This window comes from Centruroides sculpturatus, unplaced genomic scaffold (assembly GCF_000671375.1).
Source record: "Centruroides sculpturatus isolate CEXI.00-Female unplaced genomic scaffold, Cexi_2.0 scaffold2, whole genome shotgun sequence".
NCBI lineage: Eukaryota > Metazoa > Arthropoda > Arachnida > Scorpiones > Buthidae > Centruroides > Centruroides sculpturatus.
In genome coordinates this window covers 1,157,633-1,170,011 of record NW_019384369.1, presented here as the reverse complement: position 1 = coordinate 1,170,011, position 12,379 = coordinate 1,157,633, and the positions used below count along the sequence as shown (strand labels likewise).

Sequence of the window (12,379 nt, the reverse complement as noted above, 5' to 3'; positions counted from 1 at the left end):
GTTATCTTGAGTTTATATGCAAACAGAATATTAATATTTTATTTAGTATTCAAAAAATTCTTAACTGATGTAAAGAAACACAGCACAGTCTAGACCTCAACAATTATTAAATTGTTTATAATGTTTTTACTCTATAAACATTTTTTAGTTATATTTTTATATAAAAATCTTTAAGTTTTAACAAACTTAAACCTGTGGATTATTTTCAAGCAAAAATTAAAGCCAAATTATCAGAATTTGATCCGAAACAAAGCAGTTGTACCATAATCTAGTATAAGTATTAATAATCAGAAATTAATTTTGAATTAATTAAATAAATGTAACCTTAATATATAACCTGAAAACAATTCAGCAGTTTAGGCTTTCATAATTTTATAGGATTTTGTTATAAAATTATTGATCATTATTAATTGACTCACTTTTTGTCCGTCTTGAACAAAGAATGAGTCATTTGCTAATTATCAGTCAATTTTTGAATATTAATTCATAATTAACCTATTTAATCCATTGTTAAGATTCAATAAACTTAAAATATCAGAGAGAGAATATCTAAATTTTTTGGACTATTTTATATTCCAATTAATATATTTTTTTTTTGTAAAAATAATTTGTTTATTATTGAATTCCATTGATTTATATAATTTTAAGTCAAACATTACACAGCATAAACCTCAATTTGTATTCATCATCATTATCTATGTAATTCTAATTAATGTTTATAATGTACTTTTATGAAGAAAATAGTCAGTAAAAATTCTCTTTATTTCTTGTTCTTTTAATTAAAAATAATTTATTACAGAAATAACAAGTTATTTCTTAATAAGTTCTGTTATTTTTGTCTACAAACTTTGACATTCATGCTTTTATCCACTGTTAAATGTGCCATTGAGTAACTACAGTGGCTAGTTCATCCCAATATTGGTCCTCATCTATTCTTACCCATTGCACTTATCATGGGTTTAGTCATTCCAAATTGGGTCCAATCCATGAATAAAAGCCTTCTTAGAACCTGCATTACAGAGTTAAAAAACATATTAAAATACAACTTTTTATATTTTTGATAATAGGAAAATAATTTTTAAAAGTAGAAATTACTAGATAAACATTTCTATAAAATTATTTGAGTTCAAAGCTTGTTGTAAGGTTTTTTAGAAAATTTATGTTTATTAATGAGCATATTTATTATCCTGTTCCAATTAATCCACGTGACATTATCATTATTTCATCACAGTAATTTATTAATCATTATCATTAATATAGTTCATTTACAAGAAGTATTATTGTAAGCTTGTCTCAAAGTGTTAATCAACCATTTTTTTTTAAATTTTTAGAATTTTGCCAGATGATAATTTAGTTTAATCAAAAAAGACACAGTCTGTCCAAAAATATTTTTTGAAGCCACCATTTATTCTATTCATGTGTTCCAGAACACCGTCGATGACCAGACCTTTCTTTAGAGGCTACTAGGCTGTCAGGTTAAAACATTCCTTAAAAAACACACACAAAAAATATCCAATTAAAACAAAAAGTTAAAAAAAATTTTACTTTAACTTGTTTTTCAAAGACAAACAACCCATTTGTCTTTGAAAACTTTTAAGGTTTACAATGCAAGCATCTAATAAGGTTGATAATGATCAAATTATGATTATTAAAATATTTAAACTTCCAAAAAATAGTTTGTTTTTTTTTTTGGATGGATGACAAGATAATTGACGACAAGAGTTTTTATGCCATTCGAGTAAATTGGTAGTTTATGGGGAGAGAATCATATGTGATGGATGCTGATGGTTAGAGGAAGGAGGATAAGTCTTTAGTGATGTAAGATTGCATCCGTCATTAATTTTTCTCCCCAGTTGTCATACAATTGAAAATTATTCCTGTGTATTTGCAAATGGCTTTAACTTACGGTCCAATGAAATAATTTGTTGTAGGACACCTTATTTTCTTATGACTGTTGATGATCAGGGTTTGGGATCAAATGGCAAATTTTTGCTGATGTAATAGTTGAGTGTCCTCCCATAAGGAAAGTAATTATTGAGAAGAAATTAATTGTACAAATGGAAACATTCCTAAATTAGCTCTCTCAAAACTGACATCCTAGATGAACATTGCAATTGTTGTCTCTATTTAAGGATTGAATTTGGTGTCCACTTTACATTTTATATTATGCAATTGCCTAGTTTGTTTATATAGTTGAGCTGTTCCTATCTAACAGCCATGTTAACTTTGAGAAAGTTCATTGATAATTATGTACTTGATAGATATTTTTGTTTTAAACTAACAAATTGAGAATTAATTTTTGTTTAGTCAATAAGATATTTTAAGTGATCACAGCAAATACTTTTTTGATAATGATTAATATTTCATTTGACAAAATTATTGTTATGATGAAGCAAAATGATAACAATTTATTAAAATTATTTTTTATCTTTATTTTCTTCATTTTGTATAGATGTCACATATGTTTACTAATGGTATTACGCTGCAACAAGAATTACCCAATCTCTGTTCTACAAATGGTATCAAAGGAAAAAAAGTTGAAAAGGTATATTACATTTTGTATAATTCTTAAAATATCTATTTAAAATATACTTTAAAGTAATTATATTTAAATTTAGGTTTACGAAAACTTATTTTGGAATATGACACTTCTTAGTGTACATATTGATAATTTAAGGGCAACTACTGAAGAAGCTTCTCGTGCTGTTCAACAGGTATGCTTTCAAATTTTTTTTTTCTAATATAAAACTGATTATAAATGCAATACGTACATGTTTTCAGGTTAAAAACCTGGGGTCAGTTCTGAACAGAATTTTCCAAAAAGAAAAAGAGAATATCAGTACAGCCTCTTCCGAAAACAAAGCTTCAACGAGTACAATACTGACGAGCCAGTTGCTACCTCCTGTCCAACAAGTTCCACTAACGCCGACTTCTCCCTGTGATGGAAGGCTCAGAGGAATACTGAAGAAGACCTATTCTTCCCCCATTACACCGAGCACATCTTCGAGGGAAAAGACAGAAAATTTTTCCTACCACAATCCCTTGGCCGATGAGAGATAGTAGACTCAACCCACATGAAACGAGCAAATAAACACATAAAATGAACGGACTTCCATTTATCATGTGATAGTTACGTTTTTTTGTTAGTTCGATGTTTATGTTTAAACTAATGGATATCTGTCTGGCTGTACATAGAAACCTGTTCCCATTTAAAATGTTAACAGTGTGTATATTATCACATTTATAATGATCACGATATTCCTTCTTTCATTATTCCCAGTTGAACTGGATAGATTGTTGTGATATAAGTAGTTACTGCCTAGTCAGCAGGTGCTATCACTCATAGAACAGTGTTTGAATATTAGGAATATTTACACTACACCTCGATCTCCTTTTGCATGTGTAAAGATCTCATCATCAATATCATTTGTACATGAAAATATATCTTCCAAAGAGATGCGCCCAAGTCGATCAAGGTCGCCACAAATGCCGCAGCTAGTTGCAACTACCCGTCGCCCCACACGTTTTCTTTTTATTATCGAGTTTCAAACTTTGAAAAAAATATATATTTGTTATAGTGCGCACATTTTATTTTTGTTTCTATAATTTATTATTTCTGCTAACAGTTGCCAAAGAGGATCGTAGCAAAGAATATATTAATATTTTTGATGGCGTGTAAACTTCTTTTATAACTACTTAACATATTTTCTTTGTTAAATTATTTAAAATTGATATATTGTGTAATTTGTATCTTTAGCTGTCTTAGGTCCACAATAACAAAATCATTATTTAAATTCTAAATGACAGGGGCCATACATTTCTCTCTCAAAGATGATTCTATGATTAAGAAAGTAGTAATTTTATTTTAAAATCATAATATGAAGGATTAGATCGAATTAGTACAGTACTGATGTAGTAAAACAATAATTAACAATCATACAGAAATTTTTTATTTTTAATAACATTTTTAAGTTTTCTTGTTTTCTTCAACATCCAATGTACAGATGCTATAGGTTGTCCAAAAAATTACTGCTCAGTGAGAAATTTGTAACAGCATTAAAGTTATACATACAGTATTGCATATGACACTTGTAAGTTGTCCATTCAGTACCAGTTGACTAGTTATACCTACAGTATTTTATACAACTTAGTCTCGTATGGAATAGTATATGTATAACTTTAAATGCCATTACAAATTTATAACCACTCAGTAACTTCTTGGTTACTCTGTGCTTGAATTTTCTTATATAATAACTACATATTTTACATTTATTAGTTAAGCAAACTCTGGTTTAAATTCAAACAGCTGAATTATTTTTATAAATTAATCTGTCAAAGATGAAGCAGTTAAGTATTGAAACATAGAGTATATTGCTTATAATCTATGTTCTGTTATTGCCATGTTTGCATTAGTTTAATACTTTGAAACAATTAACGATACTACTTACTCATTTAACTCTTTCCAAGAGTTAAATAAGATAATGCAAGACGATCAGGTTGCTTCTTTCGTGTAGTTTGGATGCCGTGTCCCAACTGTATCGACTCTTAAGTTAACAGAGCTTTTACAAATTACATGATATATCACACTGTTAGCTTATCAATTGAAGTTTTATAAAAAATTTTCTAGTCTGTGTTGTGTTACATTTCAAAAACTTTAGCAGATATCAGATGATGATGGTAGAGAGATTTCTGACATGACGGCATCACGAGAGTCATGTTGCTTAGATCACGGAGAGAGCAAAGACTTCCGAAATATTCCCCCGTTGCATCCGTGGAGATAAAGAAAAGCATGTTTTATTGTTGATCCAAATGATGTTGAACTAGTTTATTTTTGTTGTTCATTTGTTGCATCTTTTAGATAGTTTATTTTTTTTAGTTAATCCCTAAAAATCATGCTCAAAATGTGACATATATTTGTTTTTATTATTCCCTTCTATTTTAAAAAGAATATGTTTAAATTTAAAAAAAAAAAGAGTGAGAAGCCATTAAGAATATTTTTCAAAGACCCACACATGCAAACAAAGATTTAAAAAAAAAAACAAACAAAAACAAAAAATGGTTTTTTAAGGAGAGAAAAATGCAAGTTTAGTTCTCCAGAATACATATTTTTGAGCTTGTTATAAACTGTTTTATACAGTAAACTATACATATTAAAAAGAATATATATATATACATTATATAATGGATTTTTGAAGAAAAAATAAAATATTTATAAGTGTTTACTAGACTGAAACTAGAAAAATCAGAGCAATAGCAAGGAGATGTAGGATCATAAGAAAGAAATAGATGTACAGTCGAAATTTTGTAAATTTAGATGTAAACTACCAAGAAAACAAGTAAAACTGTAAAGATTTTACTTTGAAAAAAAAAAACAATAATTTTTTTTTCTTCTGTTGAGTTATGTATAAATAAATTGTATAGCACCTGTAAGACAAGTTTCCTTATTTCAAACACTCCCCTAAACAATTCAATTATATGTATTTATTATAATTATTTTTTAGTTTACTGTACATTTATAAAATAATGAATATTAACAATCTAATCAGCTTAAAGTCCATTAAAGAGTAAAAAAAAAAGTATTTTTAAGTGGAGATACAGTTAAGAATCTGTCCTGTAACCCTATATAGACTACTAAATATATCTATATACATATATATTGTAAGTTGGTTACATACAGTGGCTCAACTGTTGACGTCAGCGATGATGCAGCTTAGAGGCGAATGTGCCGCACTTTTGCTAGAATTAGGTCAACACAGCTGCAGAAAGTGGGTGAATGTCGTTAAAAGTAGGACACAGTTTACGATAACCGGTGCATGCTGACGTTTTTGATAACGTAACACGTTTAACCGGTGAATAATAATAATAATAATGATTTAAAAAACGGTAAATTTTGCACATATCCCGTATGTATTTTTTCATGTAAAACACTAAAAACATTCACTTTTTTTTAAGTTTTCGATTGGTTCTGTTCGTGAGTATTATTATTATTGGCTGCTGCTGTTGTTGTTTTGGTGGTGGTGGTGTTGGTCGTGGCGTTGCTGCCACCGTTGCTGCTCTGATGCATCAGCATTGTTTTCAAGCTTGCAACTTCGGAAGCTAATTGTTGTAACTGGGATCTTAAATGGAAGTTTTCGTTACGTAAATCTGGTCTGGAAGGTTTTCTTCTTTCGCAATGTGGCGAACGATCCGAATCTCCGCTGCTGCCACTGCTACCGGGCGATGGGGTATCGTTACTCAACACGCTGCTATCTCCGTCCGACGTGGCAGATATGTCTTCGCGCGCGCTGTTGTTACTGTATCCGCTATCCGATTTCTCGCTAAGATGTGATTTGTGACGTAACTTGTGTGGCAGACAACTGGTGGCGATGACTGCCACAGTCTGTGGGCTGTCGTCGGGAGACGACCACGATTCTTGATCTCCGCTGCTCTGTCCAGACGAGAAACTCTGCTGCGAACCTCTGTAATAAGCGGACAGAGCGGCTCTCGTGGAAACGATTTTACTCTTTCGTACCGCCGAATCGGTAATCGGTATGGCAATCTGGTCCGAATCCACTAGACACTGTCCACTCATTCCGTACTTCTCTTTGAGAGCCACCAGTTCGGCTTTCAACATGGCGTTCTCTTTGGCCAGTTCTATGAGACGGGATTGCAACACCATGTCGTTCAACCTCCTCTTTTCACGAGATCTCTTGGCAGCTTCGTTATTTCTTCGCCTTCTATCCCAATAGCTGTCGTCCTTCTTGTTGTCGGGGATGAATTCGCGCTGTTTACGTTGAGGAAACAGCTCTTTGCTCTTCAGGCTCGTTAGGTCCACACCCAGATGAGCCACGGTGGTAGGCGACGTCCATCCTGTGGTGGTGACGACCGGTGATAAATCGGAAGGGCTCTGATTCGGAAACATTGCCGGCGATGGTGGAGCCTGCATAACAGGGCTATCCAAGTGATAACGAAGCTGTTTGTTTGGAGAGTGAGAAGGTTCTCTCGTATCTGACGAAGTTCTGCAAGTAGAGTGAAACCTAAACGTCAACACAACAGTAAAATCGATGGTTTTTTTTCGCGCTCTTTTTTTCTTATACAAACAAAAGCCGACTTACAAGTAGAGCATCTAAGCACGTCAGAGAAGCCGGTTGTTCAGGGACATAATTATAACTCCGCTGAAAATTCGTTTAAATTCTTTTTTTAAATTTTTTTCACAAGCATTTTAAAATAAAAAAAAATTCAAACAACACATTTAACTTAACAAGTTAAACGATAAACAAAGCACCCTTTTGATTAGAGCGAACACCCGAAAATCAGCATTTACTCAGCCTCGTAATTATTAAACGAAGGTCGCGTAACCCTATACTTCAGCAGAGTTAAAGCTTAGTAAGGAGAAGCAAAGCCGCTTTAAGTACAGAGAGATTTTTTTTTAAATAAGCCAACTTACCCCTATAAGTACGTGAAGCTAACCTCACCGAACAGATAACAATCAACGTTTGACGATTAATCCCTTAAAAATCTCTTACATTCCTCTCTCAGATCGAAACACTACACGTGAGCCGGCACACACGTGCGGTACGTAAAAAAGAAACCCGATCAATAAACTAGACAAAGGGGAAAGTTCCGTTACGTCACCACTCTTAGCAGCACGAGACCCGTTTCTGTATCTGGCATGCACCTTAAAGCTTAACAGACGGGGGTATTATGTACTGTACACTTAATTAAAAGCTCTTACCTGATAGTAGCAGGCATTGCCCACATATCCTGTGGTGAGTTTGTCAGTCTCATGACTTTTTGGAAAGTGAGAGTGAACGCGTGTCGCCGCTAAGGGAAGTGCAGCAAATTTGACCCAATTTCTACTCAGCTGATGGCAGAAGATCGCTGAACCTACGGAAAACGGGTCAGGGGAAAGTAAAGGAGGTCATGGTAATGCTGTCAGTCTGTAAGCTCGTCTGGTATTGGTAGAACTGATATACGTACCTAACGTTAGTGACGATTTTAGACGCCCTTCTCCTATTTGATGATGTTGCTCAATTTTAATTCGTTTTCTTGTCTGTATATATTTATTATACACACATTTTTTTTAAATTAATGTTCCGGGGTATCTGACCTGCTAATTTTGAATAATAGTTACGAACTCGCCATTTCCGCTTTTGCGGATTTCTTCTGTCACTTTGGTTATATGTTAAAATCTGTTAATAAATTAATGCATTATCTTAATGTTTTAAGACATGCCAACAAGAATTTATAGAAGAAAAAGAAGTTCGTGAACCGGTGAAATGTTTTCTTGGATGAAATACTCCTCTGTTTTTTTTTTTTGAATGTTTGCCAATATCGGTTTTATTCTAAAATGTTTCTTAGTACAAAAATCTCCTTAACTAAAATCAAAAAAAGTTTTGTTTCTCCTCCTGAATGCTCTCTTGCAGAGAAATTTTTCCATTAGTTTCTTAAGTATAAAAAAATACACCCCTTTTCTGTTATTTAGGTAAAAATTTCCATTTATGAATATTCTAGGTTTTGAAAATTTACTTCTTTTGTAATTTACTTCTTTTGTATTTTAATACAGCAATAAAACAACTTGGAATTTTTATAAACAGATATTTATAATTGAGAGACTGATTATTCAACATTTAAAGAATAAAATCCATGTTGATTTCTTTTAAAATATAAAATCCTTCTGGTTTATAGGAAATATCAAGAACATTTTAAAAACTGTTTACACCTATAATAGAGTAAATAACCTGCTGAGTTTAAGGATTTGAAAAGGGAGTGCCCAAGGATATTTTTTGGGGAAATAATACTTAAATTTTAGTAGGAGTATTCAAGGATTTCTTTAAAGAAAAGGAAAAGAAATTTGTCTGGTTATTAAAAATCGAATATTTAGAATATGTAATAACGAAAGAGATGCTCTAAGCAAGAATATTCTTAGATTGACTTGTTTTTAGTATGTCTTATCATATTGTAAGTAGTTCAAGAGTAGGGGAAGTTGTGGAAGAAGGAAGAGGCGGATCTGGAACGTCGAAGGAAGTATTATCATGGTTAAAGTGAATTTAGAACGGTTAATGTTCAAAAAAAAAAAAGAAAGATGCCGGAATGTAGATTAAATACTAAATGTTTACACAAACAAATATGGCGGATGTATGAGTAGTTGACGTAATTGAGATTTTTACGCATTAGTGTGATTTTATGTTTTTTTCAGCCGTATATTTTAAATTATTTAAAAATGTAACGTAATAGTTCGTGTAATCGTTGTTATTTTTTAAAAATTAATTGTTAAAGAAAAAATAGTGTATAAAATAGTTGTTTATCCGTTGCCTTGGAGACGTCGATAAACTTCCATTGAAACGCCACCTAAGCAGTTAAACCATTTTAAAGATTCATTACTTTTTTTTGTGCGTATGTAATTTTGTTTTGTAAAACAACCGAAACAGTTTTCATTATTTTTAATTTAACGATAAAATTCTTCATTTTAATTTTATTTTGATCTTTCGAATCTTCGATATTAGTTCCAATTCGTTTTAAAAAATTTATTTTATATCTCGATATTTCTCGCCTCCTACGTGATTTACTATTTGGATGTCGTGACGTCACCGAGCGTGATACAATCTACTTCCGGTCTTGTTGCTAGGATACCGCTATACCGCATGACTGATCTCTCACGTGGTGTCCAATAGGTTATGTAAGTCACGTGTTAATCATAAAAGTATCGAAAATGTTTAAAATAACCAATGGCGATTCGGTTTATATTCGAGTAGGAATGTTATACTTTTTATTATTTTTTATTATAAAATTTTATATTTTCAGTAATAAAGTTAACACAGTGTAAAATACAGTACAAATTTTTAATATGATTTTTTTAAGTATTATAACCAATCACTTTCTAATTTTCAAACTTTCAAATTTTAAACGAACTACGATTGGTCGAATTTAAAAGATTTCAAATGTTTTCAAATAAATGGGTTATTTGTAAGGAACTTAAATAAGACATTCATATATTTACCATAATCTAATTCTTATTACAATATTTATGATAAAACAGGCTCCCTTAAGACATAAACGAGATAGATAGAAGGTATAAACACTTATCCAAGGCCACAAACAACATTTTTTCTTGGATAGGCGTTAAGGAAGAGTGCTTAGAAAATAGCTTGATGACTTAAAAAATTATATAAAGATCCTTCTACAGGGAATTTTACAAAGAACGAGGTTGATTTAACACCCTAAACGTTTAAAAGAGGCGGAAACAGGAGGAAAAAGAAAAAATTATCTCTGTAATTCTAGAAATTAGTCACCCTATTCTTGAAAGTTTTTAATCTGTAAAATATCTAATCATAACTTGCAAAAGGTTAAAGTTAGAAGTTTTATTAATGTAACATTTAACTAGATAAACACTTGGATTATATAAAAGTAAGCGAATATATCGGGCGGAAAACAAGTTCGCACGCAGTTTACAATTATTATTATTATTAATAGCGTTTAAATTTAAAGTAGCGCTTATAATATCGTATTTATTAAGAAATGCACTCTATAATTCATTTATTCATATTCAACCTCATTAAATTCTTAATTATAGATGAGAAAAATGAATGACTAAGCTTTTGTAACCGTCCTTCACATGTGTAACTGTATCCCTGAGATTATATCCTTAGTAGGGAGGTTATAGAAGAAGGGGGGAAATATACAAGAAAGGGTGAACGAACTTTATTATAGAAAGTAAAACAGTTATTTAGGCCAAGGTAAAAGATGCTGAGAATAACGTGAGTATAAGTAACGATATTTTTCGACCCAAAGGATGACCTAAAAACATGAAGGGATAATGTTAATAATAATATAATATTTATTAAAATAATAATAATTTAAATATTAAAAAAAAAACTTAAACTGTACAGTAGATTGATTCAAATTTTCGTTTCCATAGTAACTCATTGTCGCGTAATATACGTCACCGCACGCATTCGAATCAGGTCAGACGATTTCCTGTTGGTCACGTGATAGCAATTTTATTATATCAGAATAACGATTTCTTTACGAAAAATTGAATCGAAGTTTGTTCAGTTTAATAATAATAATAATAATAATAATAATAATAATAACTATTTTCTAAGATCTTTTCGTGATGTTCGATGTTATTATTAAGCGAATCTTGCAATTCTTCAAACTTTTTAACTTCTTCGGGCAATTTAAATAATTGTTTAATTGAATCTTTTATATCCATCATTAAAATGATTTTCCAGCAGCAACAACAAAATGGCGTCTGATTTTAATTTTATAGCNATTTTTTTACCAAAAAAAAATCATTCGTATCGTAGAAAGTAAGATAAAACTTCAAAAGAATCTAGAAAAATTGCGAAAAAATAAACTGGTTTTTGTCATAAGTTTGTAATGACACCCTTAGCCGAGGTTGTAATATCTTTTTATATAAATTGTGCCAAGATATTTCGCAGTTTTGGCAAGTTCCCTTGGAAACGGTTATTGGTCTACGAACCCTTATATACGTTACTTAAGCAAGAAGGTAATTTCAATTTAATAGTTTCTTTCAGTTATATTTCGTCATCGTTAACTTTTATAATTAAAACCAGGTGATGTTTTCAAACGACAAAAGAACATTCACATATACTTTTATGTATATAAATATATATATATATATACACATGTTTTTTGGAATGTTGCCAGTCATAAAGGAGAATTTAGCACGAGGTTGGACAATTTTGGAAATAAAAGTATTGTTATCAAAGTCGTATAGATAAGTTCTCTTGTTTGTGATACGATAAATATTATTTATAAAAAAAAATAGAAATATATTATTAAATATTATCCAGAGCAATTTAATAAATTAAAAAAAAATGTTTTTTATTTTTTAATTGTTATTCATTTGAATTTTAAAATGATATTGTCTGCTGGTATTTTTTTTTTCCTCCTCTTCTAATTCCTCTTTTTAATTTAGAAAATATTTATATATCCTTTGTAGGTCAATTGTTAAAGTAGCGAAAACATGTGTGACTCGTTTAATAATTAATCAGGAAGTTTAAAATTAATGAGAGTCGTTTCAATGATACTTTTATAATAAATAATTGCTTAAATAGTTTTTTAAATGCATTTTTTAGGAGCTTTGACAAACGAAAGTAAAATATATCTGGTTTTAATTACGATTTTTATGCTTCTCTGTGAGGTTTATCGGGACTTTTTTTTCATATATATATATATAAGGTTATATAGTAAAGTGATCGAAGATTAACGATCCGTGCACATGTAGGTAATAAATTGTATCATATTACGCATCGACCTTCATAGATGAATACATTTAAATTGATTTCTGATCTAATTATTACGTATTTTTTGAATTTCGAAATTTTAAATTAAAAAAAAACGGCAGTGGCACTCGAATTAAATCTGATCTTGT

At 30.7% G+C, this 12,379-nt stretch overlaps 2 protein-coding genes across 5 annotated transcripts; one reads left to right on the top strand and one right to left on the bottom strand.

Annotated features, from left to right (window-relative positions):
- Nucleotides 1-529: 529 nt before the first annotated feature.
- On the bottom strand, nucleotides 530-8,479 carry LOC111614007 (nuclear factor interleukin-3-regulated protein-like). 4 transcript variants are annotated; one of them, XR_002754865.1, is made up of 3 exons: nucleotides 7,715-8,479; nucleotides 5,676-6,998; nucleotides 530-1,009 (listed from the first exon to the last, which is right to left on the bottom strand). XR_002754865.1 is itself a non-coding variant. In XM_023355405.1 (3 exons), the coding sequence occupies exons 2-3, from the start codon at nucleotides 7,103-7,105 to the stop codon at nucleotides 5,948-5,950; spliced, it is 1,062 nt and encodes a 353-aa protein (XP_023211173.1). In that variant the 5' UTR covers nucleotides 7,106-7,154; nucleotides 7,715-8,479; the 3' UTR covers nucleotides 5,579-5,947. The 4 variants fall into 4 exon arrangements, 3 of the variants coding, with proteins under 3 accessions (XP_023211173.1, XP_023211163.1, XP_023211157.1); XM_023355405.1 differs by lacking the exon at nucleotides 530-1,009 and adding an exon at nucleotides 7,095-7,154 and having other exon boundaries at nucleotides 5,579-6,998; XM_023355395.1 differs by lacking the exon at nucleotides 530-1,009 and having other exon boundaries at nucleotides 5,579-6,998; nucleotides 7,715-7,866; nucleotides 7,960-8,479.
- On the top strand, nucleotides 989-5,409 carry LOC111614034. Its single transcript, XM_023355416.1, has 3 exons — nucleotides 989-2,545; nucleotides 2,619-2,714; nucleotides 2,782-5,409. Exons 1-3 carry the CDS (start codon nucleotides 2,453-2,455, stop codon nucleotides 3,058-3,060), a joined length of 468 nt encoding a protein of 155 aa, XP_023211184.1. The 5' UTR covers nucleotides 989-2,452; the 3' UTR covers nucleotides 3,061-5,409.
- Nucleotides 8,480-12,379: the final 3,900 nt, after the last annotated feature.